At 26.1% G+C, this 18,098-nt stretch overlaps 1 protein-coding gene and 1 non-coding gene across 2 annotated transcripts; one reads left to right on the plus strand and one right to left on the minus strand.

The window, feature by feature from the left end:
* Positions 1-1,287: 1,287 nt before the first annotated feature.
* On the minus strand, positions 1,288-8,350 carry LOC145838951 (chymotrypsinogen B-like). Its single transcript, XM_082946569.1, has 10 exons — positions 8,287-8,350; positions 7,552-7,657; positions 7,403-7,474; positions 7,070-7,227; positions 6,732-6,830; positions 6,314-6,489; positions 5,497-5,653; positions 4,892-5,031; positions 3,878-4,007; positions 1,288-1,421 (listed from the first exon to the last, which is right to left on the minus strand). Exons 1-10 carry the CDS (start codon positions 8,348-8,350, stop codon positions 1,288-1,290), a joined length of 1,236 nt encoding a protein of 411 aa, XP_082802695.1.
* A 7,877-nt stretch (positions 8,351-16,227) lies between these two features.
* Positions 16,228-16,389, plus strand: LOC145839635 (U1 spliceosomal RNA). Its single transcript, XR_014370083.1, has one exon. It is a non-coding gene; the product is annotated as a U1 spliceosomal RNA (small nuclear RNA).
* The last annotated feature ends 1,709 nt before the right edge of the window (positions 16,390-18,098 follow it).

Genomic DNA, 18,098 nt, shown 5'->3' on the forward strand with positions numbered 1-18,098 from the left:
TACTAAATTATATAATTAATAAAGTTACAGTATTGAGGTTTTTCTTATACATAGCTGGTAGAAATTTAAGCAAAATTTAAAAGTAAATCTGGATACTAGTTTTCTGCAAACTTTTTTTGGAACTATTCATTTGGTTACTTTTTTAATCTTTTAGTTAAAGAAATACAGTAATTCTCAAACTATAATATTTATAGTTACAAATATTATAAACAATTTTGAAAACAACATTTAGCTTTACCGAATTGAATATAATTTAATACTTTTTGTTTATAAATGCTAAAACATTAAAAAACAAAATGCATTTGTTAAGCGCGAGCCCTATGACTATATTTTGATTTACTAAAAAAGGTATATTATTTCAAATCAATGCTAGTTACCACTTTGTTTTTTATTTATATAATTTTTTACACAACTGCATTACACGAGAATCTAGACAAGGGGTCGGCAGAAATAGACTTCCTTTTTTTGCCATTCATTTCTAACCTCAGAATATTCAGTGTGCATTTTGCGGGATGCAGGTTGTACCTTTCATAAGCCGCATCCCATTAAAAAAACATGCTCGCGGGCCTTACTTTTACCCTTCATGGGCCGCATGTGGCCCGCGGGCTGCAGTTTGCCGACCCTTGATCCAAATATTTAAACTTTTAATTATAGTTAGACCGCAATGCGTATGTTTTGATAAACTTAGTGCAATAAAGTATTAAGAGCCTCTACATTTTAGGAAGCTTCATTTATATTGTTCGTGCTATGAAAACAATTTAACATTAGCTACAATACTTTAGCTTATGATCCTAAGCTAAAAATAATTGTTTATTAATCAACAAAAAATAAACGCTCTAAAAGTTTAATCCAAGAACTCACTAAATAGTTAAATATATACTTGAAATTTTGAAAATTCAATTGTAATTTATAAAATGTTTGTTTTTAATTTTTTTCAAATTTAAAAATAATACTTATCAAAGTGCTGAATAAGTAAAAACTTAAAAACAGCATTTCATAGCATTAAATGCTATTGTAAAACTACTCGGCAAGAATACTAAGTCTACAAAAACAGTTTTTAAAAACAGTTTTTTAGAGTAATAAAATTGTACTTGAACTATTTAGCTTTACATAGAATCAAAAAATAAAACGCATTACAGTTATTGATAGTTTATTAGAAGCATACCAAACTAATACAATACAATGTAAAATCAAAGCTTACTAAGTTTTATTTAAATAATTAACATTAGAAAGTTTTAATTTTTTGTAAGACAATATAAAAAAAACTTTCAATAGTTAAAAACAAGTTTAAACTACTCTGAACCGTAACTTAAACCCCTTGTAATGAATACTGTTATCAGTTAAGAAATGAAACCTAAGCGATCCCGTTTTGTTCAAAACACGAATTGTTTTGTTTGCTAAAGATTTTCCACAGTAACTTCCTGTAGAAAAAAAAAACTAATGAGCAATATTTTACATTGTATTTTAAACAAAATCGTGAAAAAAACTAATACTTTATTCTTTACAAGCAAGTTAATACAAATCTAAGTGTTTTTTTTTTTTAAACCTTGTTCTAAGTTTTGTTAAATGTATTTAAATGAAATAAGTTAACAGTTAAAACCTGGTGTTAAAATAAAATATATAGAATACAGTTTAAACAACAAAATGAGTTTCTGCTTTGTACACTGAGAGCCCAATGGAACAGGCTTTTGTGTAGGTTTAACTATAAAGCAAAACTAAAAAATAATTAATACAAATGTTTCACTTTTTCGATCCTCAGCTATCTAACTTTAAAATTGTAAAATTTAATAGATAAAATATTAAGTTCAAAAGTTTTAAAAGCAACTTATTAAAGTTTTGTGGACTTTGTTTGTTAGTCTAAATTTAAATATATTTTTTGCTTTAGAATTCTTAAATAAGTTATTAATTACGTCGTAAAATTTTTAATTTTGTATATCTGGTTTTCTTCTATTTTGCGTTTTTTGAGTCTAAATTTCTAGTTTAAATAGCTAAGGATTGATAACATCAAACATTTGTACTGGTTTTTCTTTATTTTTAGTTTTGAAAGCAACTTGTATATGTTATACTAAATATTTTTATGTTTGTATAATTAAGCATTACTAGATCTTACGTTTAATTTACTCTTACTTCTATTGAAAGCCTTAAATAGATAAAAATGTCTCGTTTTCTGTTAATATACTTGCTTAAAAAATTGTTTCGTATTTTGCATAACTTAAAAAGAAAAAAGATGATTTTTTTCTACTGACTAAAAAATAACGCCTAGGCTATTAGCTACTTCGAAGCATGAATAAAAAACGTGGTTTAACTTCAAGTTTTTAGCTGGATTTTATGTTAATACCTACACAGGAAACAAAGATAGTTACATATATTATGTTTTTAGTCTGTTGTTGTAAAAAAAAGTTTAAACAATTAATATAAACAATAAAAAGTTAAAATTTTGTATTCTAAAAGACATATATCATATACTTCTTGGTAACTTCACTAGCTTCTATATAAAAACATTAAGTTATCATCACTTTTTTAGAAACGGTAACTAGTTTAAAAAATAGCTCTAATTAATTATATTTTAAAGAAAAAATGTTTTAAAAGTTAGTTGAAACAAAATGATAAAATAAAATTAGTTACAACTACTTTTAATTTAACAAAAAAAAAGAAACACATCAAAGTTAAGTTTATATTAAATATGTTTTTAATTAAAGATAGTTCCAAAGCCCACTTAGAACTTATGTAATAAAATGACAGTATAATAATTAAAATCATTTAAAAGTTATTTACAAAAATTAGCAACAGTTTATATCTAAAGCCTTTATAGCAAGAAACATTTGCTAGATTGGTAATAAGACTATTTTGAATAATTTCTAGTGAAAAGGAAACTTAAAAAAATTTAGTTTAAAAAACAAACTTAGTATATATACTTTAAGAAGGTACGAAAGGTACTAACAGTAGAAATAGTAGAAGATAACCTAATTAAACAAATTGTAAGCACACCATAAGCAATTCGTTTACAATATTATTTTACCGTTTAAAATTATCTTTTTTTCTTATTAAAAGCATAAGTTTTACAGTATTTACCTTCATATTTTATAAAAGTTAAGTTCAGTTATTGTAAAAATCACTTCTTTAAAATTCTTAAAAATAATTTACAATAGTTTTTTTAACTGTTTAAATGTAAAATTGATTTTAATGTTCGAGATTAATTATTAAATAAAATAAAAAGTTACTTTTTTAACAAAAATACTTATTAAAAAAAGCTTTCGTAGAAAAAATTTCAGCGTATTACATTTTACTTTCTTTAAAGAAGTTGTAACCTATAATTCAAGTATTCACACGTTTGTTATTATTGTTGTTTATCTACATTTAAAAGTCAATTTAAGGTGTTATATATATTTTTTAGTTCATATGTTACTAAGCAAGATTCATAGTACATTATTAAACATAAAATTCAGTTAACTTTCGTTTAGTTTTATTTTCTTTCATTATTATTTTCGTTCAACTGATTGTTTATCACTAAAGATTTAAATATTTAATTGTTAAAAAAAACTATGTGTAATAGCTCGTAAGAAATTTTATAAGCATATGGTGTATGACTTGACAACCGAAAGGTTCCTTTGCACACCAGGTCCTTAGACCAAACTTTTTGAGCGCTTTTTTTATCGTTGAATAAACAATTAAAAACTACCTTTGTATTAAGATTTAAATACAAATAAAAAAGAACTAAAGGCTTTTCGCAACATTTCAACTGTAGCTAACCTTATGAAATTCACAGTATCACAGTTTTTTGTTATAGTTTTTTTTTACAAAACATTCTGCATTTATTTCTTTTTTATTCCTTTTAAAAATTACGTAATTAAAAAAAAGTTTTTATTTTATTTCTTACCATAAAGCTGGTCGTAGTGTTCTCCAGTGTAAATAGATAACCTATCACGATCACAATCACCTGAGTTTTGCACATCAACCTCAAAACTGTCTACTTTAATTAAAATTTCTCTCCCTCTGTACTTTGATAGCTGTAATATAAAAGAAAAGTAGTTTTAAGATCAATTGGTCAACGTTGAAAGTGCAGAGGCTTTGCTAAAAGAAAAATATAAGAGTAACGATTTTGATAGCTTCCGCATTAAAGATAATTTTTTATAAGTAAATTTCATTTAATACTCAACTATCTTATGATATTTGAAGACAACGCTAATAGTTAAAAAAGTTTTTCTCAAAATAAAAGACAAGCATATGTTTTTTTCAATAAACTATGTAAGACAATATTTTTAAAAACAATTTTTAACTTTTTATACCTATTAAGCTGTTTTCAAAGTTTGATTTTGTTTTTGTTAAACATACTCAACTACAAAAATTATATCTATAGACATATAAGTAGTTAAAAGTTCTTTAATCAAACAAGTTCGATATAACTTTACTAACATTTACAGAATTAAGTAAATAACCCAGTTAAAATTTTTCTCCGTATCAAACTAATCACACGTTTTTAAGGTTTCTGGTACTTGAAAATTTCGTAAGACCGTGTGATAAGTCAAATATTGAGAAAATTTTTTAAGCCTACTAACTGAAGTAGTTTAAAATTTTGTGGCAATAAAAATTTTGAAAAGCTTATTTCATAAGGGTTTTTATCTATTATTGTTTAAAAATTCTATAAGCATTAAAGATTTTTGAATTTAAACAAAGTAAGATATTTTGAAAATTAATAAACAAACACTATCATTTTTTTAAAAACTAAATAATTAACTAAAGTTATTATCTTAAGATAAAAAACGTATAACGTTTTTGCAGCTTACCTATAAAGACACAAGCTACTGATTTTCTAAAAAATGTATTCAAAATAGTTAATAAGCAACAAAATATTCAAAAGTAATACTTTAAACACAAATAAAACACAGCTTACGTCATACCGCCACGAACAATCGCGGTTTCGAGAGTACTTTGATTTTCCGTAGTTCGGATTTTTTATCTCGTCGTTTCGGATGTTGATCTTTACCACTCCTCTCCATTTACAGGGATCATCGTTGTACACAGGTTCACTACCTGATAAGAAAATAGAACACGTTAACCTATTTGATATTTTCCGAATAATACCAAAAGGTTTCAAAGATGTTAATGTTAGAGTTAAACATTCTATTATGTACAAAAACTTGTTTATAAACAAAATAATACTTGTTAGGATTGTTTAGTGTTGTAAAGATTTATGGTGCTACATGTTTTTATACTTCTAACTAAATTCCACCACATATACTGTTGTAAACGCAAGTTAACATACTAACGGCATTTTAGTTGATAAACATTATTTGCATAGACTGTTTAATTTAAAAACACATTTGCTGTTTATTAAAACTTAAATATTTATTGATTTATGACCAATAAAAAGTAGGTCATTAGAGACACCTAAACTCAAACTGTAGTATAACTTTATGTATATGAATGAGTTAAAATATATTTTACGAAGAACTTTGAAGTCAGTTATAATATGCTAATTACAACAAGATTATTTACTTATGATATTGTTGATCCATCCAATGTGACTTTCGACTCTGGTGAATACCGGCAACAAGTTTTCATCCCTGCAAGTTGAAGCGTAAGACACAACTCCTGCTAGAACCTTCTCTCCGCTAGAGGGCCTCGTGCAAGTCAACGGACCGCCGCTGTCACCCTGAAGAATGTTTGAATGTTAAACATTGAATGTTAAATTTATATTTAATGAAATTATAAGAAGTTATTCTTAATTGAAGAAGCTATATTTTTTTATAAAAACTTTAATTTTTGTAAAGTATGAAGTTTTTGGATGACGCTATAGTTTTAGTAATACTTTTAAGTTTAAACTTAAATTATTTTTACATTTAATTTAAAATATGTTACAAACGTTTGCAAATAAGTTTAAGATTTCATTTAGTTGTGAATTCCGTAATCTTAAATAAGCATTGTTAAATACCTTTACAAAGACGTTCTAATTTTATACCTTTTACAAAAATAATTAAAATAATGGTAAAAACTAAGTTTCTTGCAAAATTTAGTTTTTTGAAGTATTACTCAGCTAAGTTGAAATCTTAAAAGCTGTATTTTGTAGTTTTTGATGATTATTTGAAAATTCATCAGCAATATTTTACCATGTAGCTTTTTAAGTTTACCTAATACATACTTTATAAAAATTCAGATTTAACGGTGTGATAACTATACGCCCAAACGCTAAAAAAACTAAATGCTGTGTTTGTAAGTGTTAGTTTAAAATAAAACTTTATTCGATAGCAATACTATAGGCAAGTTGTTAAGTAGAAAGTTCTAAAAGTTTTTAGAGTACATAAACAAGCTTCACCTTGCATGTTTTTTGACGTGACAATACTCTACCAGCGCACATCATCTTGTGGTCGAACCTGCTCATTCTGCCCTCGCGCGGATGGTATATAAGCTCGCAGTGCTTCTGCGGGTGAACTGGCATCTCGAACATCTTCATCTTGTTCGCTCGCGTGTTCCTGTTCGCGAACCCCCATCCTGTTGGTCGGTTAATCGAAGTTCGAGTTTAAGATTTTACGGCAGATAAATTTTTAGTTACATCTATATAGAAAAGCTCATGGACAACCGAAAAGTTATGAATACTTACTTGTTGAACAAAATATTATTTGCAATATTGACAAGGTAATCATAAATGTATTGAGTTAGTTTTGAAATTAAAAACTAACACATTAGTGAGTATTTGAAATATATTTTAAATGTAAAGTAGTTCGAATATTAACCAGAAAATGTGCAGTCTGAAAAAGGAAAAGGTGTTTCGTCAACGTCAGGTAAGCAAGCGGGTCTAACAAAATTTGTTACGTAGAACTTCTCTTCTAGTTCTGTTGATAAAATCATTTTTATGCCAGCAAAACAGTTATGCACTTTGTAGTTTAAGCAGTAATTTATTTACTAGAAAATTTTGTTTTCGTAGTAAATTAAACGTTCGTTTTTTATCACTAAGCTTTTAAAAAATATATAATTAAACTTACCAAAGTCTATCTTATAAAATTTAACTTATAGATTTTTAAGGTCGTTTATATAGGCGCACCATGTAATGTAAATGCATTAGAATAAATACCCAATAAAGCGATGTCGTTCTCGAGGGTGATGTGAGAAAATTCAGGATGGACAACGACCCTGATCGCGCGACGATTTTGTTCGTATTTGTCGTCAGAAAACGCCATAAAGTCCCCTGCTACGAGCTTGAACTCGAACTTCTTGTTGTCGTTTAAGAAGCTGTTCAGAAATGTTGTTATGAGAGTGAAGTTTTTCAACTAAAGGTTTGCTCATTTCATAAATAAAAATATAATCTTGACAATTGCTAAAGATTTCAGCTCAAGAATAATTTTTATAAAATATTTTGTATATTTATAAAAATGTAAAATCTACAATTATGCAAAACTCAATCTACCTTCTGTAAACGCAATGTGCCGCAGTTGCCACCCATTTAGTAGAAACCAGCGTGGCTCCGCATTGCCGCTTTCTGAAGTAATAAATATTTTATGAATAAACTTTTACCAAGTGGAAAGTTAAATTAAACAATATCAAATATTAGCAAACCCGTCTTCTTCCAAAGCGACCATCCAAGGCACTTTTCCGTAGTAATTTTCATCATCTGCGCCTTTTGGAGGTTTCTGAACCTTCACAACTCCACACTCCTTGTCAGCTGGAAAAAAATGAAAAATCTTATAAAGAAAAATTCAATTGAAAAAAAGTCAACCTTTGCTCTATTAATGTTTTGTTTGCTAAAGGGCATTATTATAAAACTTTTAGATTCGAAGAAACAGAAGACTAAAAATTTTCGTATTTATCGAAATAAAAAACATGAAAGTGTTAAAATGCAATAGTTAAATCCCTAAACTAAACAAATCAACAATTTATAATAAAACGAAGTAAATATTTTACACAATTTAGCAATTAAAATTTAAGTATAAAAAGTATACTATATTTTAAAAACAGCTAAAAGAAGCTTAATTTTTATGAAGTTGGATATAGCTTATAGATAAAAACACTGCATTATTTTTTTTGTAAATGTTCACTCGTAGTGGAAAATAAAACCAATAAAATATAGACAAAATTTTGATTTATTGTTTTGTTTATCCTGTAAAGTTTAATAATCTGATATATACTTTTATTTTTTTTAATTTGCTTTACAAAATAAGAAAGTTTTTTTTTAAATACTTTTAAAATGAATGCTTATAAAAAAAAAACAAGTTTTAAAAATAAAAAACATCAAAAAAAAAACAGTTGTCAGTTTTATACTTTTTTCAAAAGTAGAATGTAGTTATAACTTACCTTTTATAGTAGTAAAAGCTAGAATAGCTACTAAAAATATTGCTCGAAATATAGTTGAATTCATGCTCAACGTTCAGTATTTGATAAAAATTTTAAAATCTAAAAATTTTCAAGTAACAACAAAAGCATTTAAAATCTTTATTATAATTATAACTAATGTATCTCAAGCTACTATTAAAAACTTCTAAAACATCTCTGTATATAGTTTCAAGCCACGTTAGCTATAACTTCAAACTATTTCTACATCGATGTAATAGAACGTTTTAAGAAAATCATTTTTTGAGTCATACTTACTTTTACTGATCTTAGTTTTCTCATTATATTTAAAATTTCTAACTTTTTTATTAGATTTATAGTATATAAAAAATAAGTAAGCAATCTGTATTTAGATCTTTAAATATTCTACTATTAATCCCTTACTGTTTATAGATATATTCTGTGTAACTTCAAAAATTACTTTGACTTTGTTGTATACTGCACTACGTTGAAAATAGATTTCATTTTAATTTCGAGAACTGATAAAAAAACAATTGTTTTTGATACTAAAATAGCTCTATAAATTTTAAAGAACTTATTTTTAAACTACAAGAGAAAATATGTAACAGAAACTAGAACTATGTATAAGCTAAATTAGCTACTAAAGTAAAAAGTTCTTTCAGACTAGTGGAAAACCTATGACCCGCGATTATCTTTTAGCTTTTAGACTACTTGTGAAAAACAAATAAAATTGAGCTTTTTTGTCAAAATTTTAAGTATTATCTCAATTAGGTTTCAGGTTTTTTGTTTTTATTAAAAGATCATTTCATTACAATTTTGCTAATGAGTTTTTTTTGTTTTTGTTCTAAAATTTAAAACATTAAAGTATTTATGAATATAAAAAGGTTAAACGTTAAAAATTTTAAACCTTAACAAACGAAAACTATTCCTACATTAAAAAAACTGTTTCAAACTTTACCGTTAAAACTTTAATTTTAGATATAATTAATAACTATAGCTATTAAAACACCATAACTTTTTTTAAAACTTATAAAAAACATACTCAAATTATATAGTTAAGTAAAAAAAAGTCAAGTTTGCTTAATTTCATAATTTTTGATTGTTACTTTGTAAATTATTTTATTTTAAGTATTCATTTAAATAATGTCCTTGACAAGACGTTAAAAGGGATCTATTGTGTGCGACTCGATAACCGAAAGGTTCTTCGTGCATCAGGTCTTAGGATCAAATATTTTGAAATTTTTATTATTGTTGTTCAATAAATTATAACTAATGTAGTTTTTTTGCTAATAAATGTGTTTATGTTTTTTGTTTTCAATTATTTTATTATTCAAATTACTACTTAAAACTTTACAATGAATTAGAACTAAATAAAAGAATTCAGACTATTTATATATATTGAAATATTCTAAATTTAAGTTTTTCTGCTTAAGTAATAATAATGTGTTAATACTTTGACCACTAACTCTTTCAAGTTTAATATAGATGTTTTAACAACTTTGTAAAAAATTATTCGTACTCTTTTAACTTTTCATATAAAAGTATTTACGTTGATTAGCTTTAGATTTCCTAATAAAAATATTTCTAATACAATTATCTCTTTATGAAAAAAAGTTTATTATTTACTATTGATGAACTAACTTTTGTAAATATTAATAACTAATTAACTAAAAAAACTTAACAAAATACGTTTAGAACAAGTTTTTAAGTTTTAGTAACTACAGAAATAATTTTTGTAAAATAAATTTAACCTCTTATAGTAAGATTTGATATATGGTTAACCTAAATAAAATTTATGATTTCTAATTGATAACTTTTAACAACCAAAAAAAAAATATATTCTGTTTAGTTTGTTTTTTTAATATATAGCTTTTTAAATTGTGCGATACTTGTCCCATAGGGGCCAGTATTAACTAAATAGATAGGGACAAAAAAGTAAACGGGCTTTTAACTGATGAGGAGCAATATCTTATAAGGGGGGGGGGGGGATATTATTATAAAATTTCTGCGAAATGGGCGATTACGAAATTTAATTTGGCAAGCCCTGATTTAGAACCTGTTTAGTGCACAAAATTGTTTTTTTTTATTTCTTTTCTTATTATGTTGTCATTAAATTTTGATATCGTGACGTCACCATACCAAAAGAACAAATGATCAAACACAAAAAATATCATAATAAAACTTGCTCAACAACTACTCAACTGTGATCAGGCAGGAAGTTAGTCTAAAGCGAGACTTCACCATTGCAATTTGGTGAAGCTGAATTCTGCGATTGTTCAAAATTGAGCAATTCGGTCGTAAACATCTGTTAGTGGGTTGGCTGCTTTCGCGCGGCTCCCACTCAATTTGCATTGTAAGGACAGTCTTCCACCTGTCCTTTTTATAAAAGCATATTCTCTAAAATATTTGCCGTCTTATTAAAAAATGACATTTTCCAGCCTTTAAAAGTGTGTTTTAAGCACTTAATTAAAGTATGGAAATTTTTCGCGCAAATGAAAGTTTTTCCGAAAGAAAAACGAATTTCTCGAATCAATTCAGCACATACGACGAGTTTAGCTGATTTGGCACTTTTTATGCTCTATTAGTTCTATGCGTTTTTTCGTTAACAGAGCTTCAAATTCGCAAGACATTAAATACGTTTAAAGTCACAGTTTAAAGTTTCAAAGTTATTTTTATATTTCATATATCTCCAGTTCGAGCGATTTGACGGTCATCCTATATTCAGCACTTTTTATTTCAGTACATTTTTTTGGTCAATTGGACCGTGTGATCCGTGTATCAAGATCCGTGTATCAAGTATTGAGTCTAGCTGACTACTTAGTTAGTAAATTTGTTTTTGTATTTTTATTAACTGTTTGAAGATAGTTAGTAATATCGTTACGCTTTTTAAGAATTTTGTAAGTAATTGTATATCATTTTCTAGTGTCTTGCAAGTATTTCTTAGAAGTTTATGATAAATTCGTTAGTGTGTTAAAATTGTTTAAACTTTGTAACATACTTATATTATCTTGAGCTTTTGAATAATAATAAATAAGCTTTTGAGAAAATCACAGGTTTCGAAAAATAGTTTAAAATTTTTAATTTAAGTTAAAATCTGTTTTTTAGCAAAGTCTAAAACTTCCTTTAATAGTTTTAGATTTCCTTTTACCGTTTAAATTAGTATATACTTAATATTTTTATTATTTAGCTTATTTAGAGTTTGCTACGAAGACCTTATATTATTTTATTATAAGCCGATTCACAAGTTATGAGTTAAATTGCATTCATATAATTACTTAGTTTTTAGTAACGCATTAATAAAATTATAACATTGTGGGCTACAGATGTTGGTGGGCCAACACCTAAAGCCTTAGTTGGGTCAGGTTGACTTTCTGTGGGTAGATTGTCAACCTGACCTTTTTTTTTCATACTTTTCCTGCAGGCGGGGTGACCTTCTAACAGGCTTGTGTTCAGGACCCGTTGCAGGCAACTTATCATTTATACTATCTAAGTTGGACATAATAACTTTAAACTAATTATAACTGCTAACTTGTAAATTATCAGTGGATTCTATCTATAAAATACTTAATACTATTCTAGGCTACTTTATATAATCAGGTAAGATAGTTTGGAGTGATGAATCTATTATACAAAGAACCACAAAACAATACAAACAAAATAATGAAAATGTGAATTACTATGATAAACACTTTAAGAGCTGGTAGCTATTTAAATCCATCTCAAATGACTTAAAACAACAGACTAAAAATTAGATAAATCTTTTAGTAAACAATAAACTGTAAAAGGTTTAATAAACTATAAAGCATGTAAATCTGGCTCAAATATTTAAACAATTAAACACTAGTTGAAATATTGACTTTAAAACAAAAAAATACTTACAATTAACATTCTCAAAATAAGTTCAAGATAAGTTGTTGCTTCCAGCTGCACACAAAACTAACTCTAACTGCTCACATGAAACTGTGTTGTCATATGTTTCATTGCGTCATGAGCCTTGATTCTCATTGGCTCGTTTGTATGCGAGTTAACATTTCGTCAGATGCTTCTCATTGGCTCGTTCATACAACCGTAAAAAGCTCTAAATACTCTCTTGAGCTCAACGTTTAAACAATGACAATGCAAGGAATTTGCAACAGTTCATTACAACATTTATAACACAAACTTAACAGAAATTCATAACTTAACAGAAATTGTATAAAAATATCACACTGCTGCACACCAAATGTTATGGCCCTTATAGATTCACACAACAAAAAACTCATGAAAAATCAGATAAAAACAAAAAACTTTGTAATTGTAGATCAAAAACAAACGGCCCCGTGGATAACAAGTGTTGCCTAAATAACGTCATATATCAAGCTAAGGTTTCCACATCCGTAAATAACCACAAAATTTACATTGGTTCAACCAAAAGAACATTTAAGTCTAGATATGTTGAACACAAAACCTCTTTCCCTAAACCTTTTAAAAGCAAACCCAAAAATTTTACCCAACTTACAAATCACCTATGGGTACTATACAGTAACCATATAAAATACTCAATTGAATGGAAAATAGTAGAATCAGTAAAATCTAACTCAAACCATACTAACATGTGCATTTTATGTAACCTAGAAAGACTCCATATAGCCCTAGCAGACAAAATTAAAACCTTAAACAAGAGAAACGAACGGATAACCCAATGCCCACATTACTTAAATGAATATTTATAGTTTATATCTAACATAGGTATACATTTTATTAAGATATTATATTATTTGTACATGCATTATAATAGTATTCCCATTCTCAGCCTTAAATTATATTAAAAAAAAAATATTTTTTCTCTTTTACAAGTCTGTTTATTAGTAAAATATATTTCATTAAGACATTAGACAAATTGTACATGCTTTATAACATACCCATTTCCAGTTGTAAATTATTATTATAGTATTTTTTTTTACTGTAATTCGATTATTAGTAGATTATGCTTCCTTTATTTAATTTTTTCTCAACTAAATATATTTTATTTTTATCTTATTTTTTAGATTTAACATCTGAAATCTAACCATCATTCTATTTTTCGCTTATCAAATATTTTTCACAAAAAGCTATTTTATTCTTTGTTATCATAATATAACTGTGTTAACAACAACAATGCTTTCATAAATTTTCTAATGTTTACTTCCTGATTTTATTTTAAACATTTTTACATTATAAATTTATTATTAGAATTATGTGCTTAATAATATTTATCTACTACTCAATAATTTCTAACTCTGTAAAGGTTTTGTCTTTTTAAATCCATTAGATATCAATACCCCACAATATACTATGGTTTTATTGTTTTTGTTTATGGACTATAATTTAATAGTTTTTAAATTAAAAGTTGTTTAGCATCAATATAATTCTTAACTTATTTATTATTTTTTTTGTAAAAAAACTTAACTCAAACCAATTTTTAATTGTTTGTCATTTTTACCATTATTATTTTACTACAGATTTACAATTTGAAAATCCGCTCTGCGGTGAAACTGAGTAATTGTTTTTTTCTCAAAAATAATAAATTATTAACATTTATATTTCCCTATTCGCTCCCTAACATGTCCTTTACCCCTCGTAACCATTATAGACCTTTTAGTTATAACGACAGTAGACCTGCACCTCATAATAATACTAGGACAGACGGCTACAACGCCAGTAGGTCAGTTAGTTACAATGTCAGTGGGTCAGATTGTTATAGCCGTAGGTTACATTGGTATAACACTATTACAGGTGGTTGCAGTCGCCTTAATAACAGTAAGTCAGATCGTTATGACACTGGGTCAGATGTTTAAAATGACACTAGTTCTCTCAGTTATGACCTTAGTTCAGATCCAGGGGCGTGTCTAGAAATTTTTCATAAGGGGTTCACAATTTAATTTTTGTTCTTAATTTCCTGCTTAAGTACGCATTTCTTAGGTATGCACTGCCAGTTAAATACGCATTGTGTGTACTACGCAATACTTAGCTAAAAAATTATGTGTTTAAAATGCTTTTTTCTGCTTAAAAAATAAAAAAACATTTAAGTAGTAGTAGAAAAACATTATGTTTTTTATTTATTTATTATACTGTATTAAATTTAGATAAATTAAAACTAAAAGAAGCAGAAAAAATTTATGAACTTACAAATTGTATATTAAAATATTTGAATTTTTTCTTCCAATGAAAGGTTTAAAAAACACTTATTTTCTTCTTCAACTGTTACAGAAAAATTAAAACATAAAACATAAAATATAAAAAATTGACCTTTTTATCAGGAAACAATATTATAAAATAATTAAAACTAGAATAAATTTTTGTAAAGAGAATTTAAATTTTCATTTAAATGTTTGTATAGAAGGAGTTCTAACAAATTTCTTTTAATGTTTAAACTCTTCACATTAATATATATATATATATTTATAATAAAAAAAAAATTCATGTAAGAATTTGAAGTTTCACTAATAAAATGTTTAGATTTATAAAATTAAATTTAAAAAAACTTTAATTCATAATTAAATGTTTGCCTGTTAGTGCAGGGATTCTAATGTTGGTTTTGAAGTCTTTCTGAGTTGAAAATTTCAAAAAATCAAGAATCAACTTTGTGGCCAACAGATAAACAAAAATAAAATAACTAAAATAAAAATATCAAAATACCATTAAATGATGCAAGAATAAATTTCACAAAAAAATGTTTAGACTTATACAATTAAATAAAAATATCCTTAAACTATAATTAAACTTTTCAAAGTTTAAAAGCTTCACAAAACTTTATTATATACATAAACTAAGTAAAATAAAACTTTAGTGATCATGTTTGACATTTTTTAACCAAAGTACTAACTGGTTGAAAAACAATACTTAATAAAAAATTATTTAAACTAATTAACAATCTATACTAGGAACTAAGAGCATCTTAGTGAAAAGTTTCCCAAAAAAAAATACTACTTTAAAACTTTTACCTACTATCACGTCACGATTAAAATTTTATTTGCAATCTATTTCAGCTGGGCAAAAACGAGCATTTTTTGTTACGGAAACTTATAATCTTTCAGTGTTATAAATTTAACATTCATTAGTCAAAGTTTATCAAATAACCAAAACAAAGACAATAAACAACGTGTTTAGTGATATTCTAAGAATATATTTTTCTTTTTTCTTTTCATTCTTTTCAGGGGGTTTATAGGAAACAGGAAACCAGTCAAAACACACCCCTGTTCAGATAGTTATACTACTATTAGGTCGGATGATTATAATTTTTTGATCAAATATTAATTCAATTATTTAGTTTAGTACCCCTTTTGTAACGCTGTCGAGCACAAAAATGCGATAAAGCAGTTAATTTTTCGTATAATTATGTTTGTATTTTATTTGTTTCTTCATTCTAACGAGCATGTTTTTATTATTTTAGTTATTATATCAATGCTTTCTAAAAAAATTTTAATTGTGTATAAATCTAATAATTTTTTTTTCTCATTTTACAAGCTACAAAAATAAACAAAGTAAGTTATTGATAACTTTTCTTATTTCTTGTTTTCTAATCTTTTTTTTTATATTGAACACTTTTTAACTTTTTCATAAATGTAATTAACAATAAATTATTGAAATGATTATAAAACTATTTATTTAATAAAATACCTTTTCCTGGCCAAAACTTTAAAGGTATCCGTGGTATGCGACTTGAAAACCGAAAATTCCTTTGTGCACCAGTTCCTAAAACCAAATATTTTGAGCGCCTTTTTTTCGTTCAATAAACTAACAAATATTAGATTTTTTTGAACAGATAGTTATGATAAGTCAGTTCAATTGAGTGCAACAAAATTTTTTTAGTTCTATACTTGTGCTCTCTCATTTTGAGTACTTCTCATTTTATGACCTCACAATAAAAGCCGTAAACTGACGCCCCGTCTTTCTTGGTTGGGTAGAGGCAGCTAATTGAATATTAAACCTTGAAAGGAAGTCTTAACAGCGTTCAGGCAGGCTGTTGACTCAGGGCGAGGTTTCATCATCGCACATTGATGAAACTGACCTCTGCGATTGTTCCAAATGTGAACAACTCGGCCGTACAATTTATCACACGGGGAACACGCGTTATCGCAGTCCCCTCCCAGCAGTAGCGCAAGGTGGTGTTTTATTTTGGAGCTATTTACAATCATTATTTTAAGTACTTCAATTGAAATAGTTTTAATATATAAAAGTTTTAAGTTTGTTTTCAAAAAAAAAAAATATTTTAAAATGTAGAATTTTTTAAACACTATAACTCCTTTTTTCAAATTAATATTTAAATACAGTATTCTGTTCTTGCACAAACATAAACTTACTAACATAAAACTAATAAATAAATAACTAGTAATAAACAACATCTCTTATATTGAAATAAAATATTTTGCGAGTAACAAGAAAAACAAAATAAAATTATTAGAATCTTATTTATTTTAAATTATTAACATGTTATTTATTATTAAACAGCTAAACACTTTTCCAGATAAATATCAAAATAAAAATTAAGTTTTAGCCAGGCTTTAAAAAAAGTTTGTAAAACATACTATAGGTAATAATATATATTATAAAAAAATTATCTAAGAAATGTAATATTTAAAAAAAAATCAAAACAATTCTCAATTCAAATAAAAAAAAATACGAAGTTTAGTCAGACTTTGCTTCGAATAGACAGAATTAACAAATAATACCAAATCTGTTTACTAGTTCCCTAATTGCAAACTTAAAAAACTAAGTGTGTAAAATAACCTATAAAATAGATTTAACTATTTTTTAAATTGATTTATACTTATATATATTCTAATCTAAAATATACACAACTTTTGTAAAACAACTAAAAAAAGAAAGCAAAACTAAGTCAGATTTAGCTTTTAATACACAGAAAAAAAAAGTAAATCAAAACATATAAATTAGTTCACTATTTGTAAACTTACAAAACTAAAAAATTTCAACAACCTATAGAAATTAAAACCTGATAATAAGAAACTTTAATAAAAAAAAACCTTCTAAAAACTTTCTAAAACAAAAAAATTGACATTGAAAAATTTTAATTGTTCATTAGAAGAAGTTAAGAAAACAAAAATTAATTGATTTTTTTTGCTTTATTATATAATATATAGTATCTTTTAACTTTGTTACACTATAGATTTGTAAAAACATGTAGAAGGAAATTTACAGTAACAGTAACATAACGATCTTTTACCATTAAACTGCATTCTTTAGTTATAGAAACATCTGGTGTTGGTCTGCTATTTTAGAACTTGATCTTTTAGCCTTCGACATTAGCTTATTTAAAATATTTTTTTAATTTTGCAACATTCCATACAATATCACTGACACTGATGTCCATATTTGTTTTACTGAGAGATTTTGAAGAAAATTTTTCATTGTATGTTTTGTATACCATAATACAATTTTTAAAAAACAGAAAAATCAGTTTAATTGAAGATATCAGGGTTGCCCCTCTTTAAGTCAAAAAAAGTGTAGTGATTAAATTGAAAACTGCTTTAAATGCCTTTAACTTTCTTAAGTCATTATAAACTTTTACATTTAAATTTTTTTAAATTATTTTCTAAAGTAAAAAACAATTGATTTTATGCATTCATTCTCATTCAACATCTCTAAAAAAGTGTCCTGTAATTAAAAAAAAATTAAACTATTTTTATCTTAATTTCTTATATAAAAATAAACTATTCTGAGTCAGCCTGAGTTTGAAAAAAACGTTAGAATACTGAATTATCCTGAGCTGTACTGAGTCATACTGACAATTTCAAAAACTACAATACATCCTGAGTTATCCCGACTCGGGATTCCCG

Source organism: Thalia democratica, chromosome 6 (assembly GCF_965202585.1).
Source record: "Thalia democratica chromosome 6, ktThaDemo2.hap1.1, whole genome shotgun sequence".
Lineage (NCBI taxonomy): Eukaryota > Metazoa > Chordata > Thaliacea > Salpida > Salpidae > Thalia > Thalia democratica.

What these genes read in the sequence shown, in the direction of transcription:
- LOC145838951 (XM_082946569.1), bottom strand. Translation starts at nt 8,350, where the DNA reads ATGAATTCAACTATATTTCGAGCAATATTTTTAGTAGCTATTCTAGCT. An exon ending in GAACGACATCGCTTTATTGG is followed by an intron (nt 6,831 to 7,069) that starts GTATTTATTCTA and finishes TTTTATCAACAG; the next exon opens with AACTAGAAGAGAAGTTCTAC. An exon ending in ATGGATCAACAATATCATAA is followed by an intron (nt 5,032 to 5,496) that starts GTAAATAATCTT and finishes TTTTCTTATCAG; the next exon opens with GTAGTGAACCTGTGTACAAC.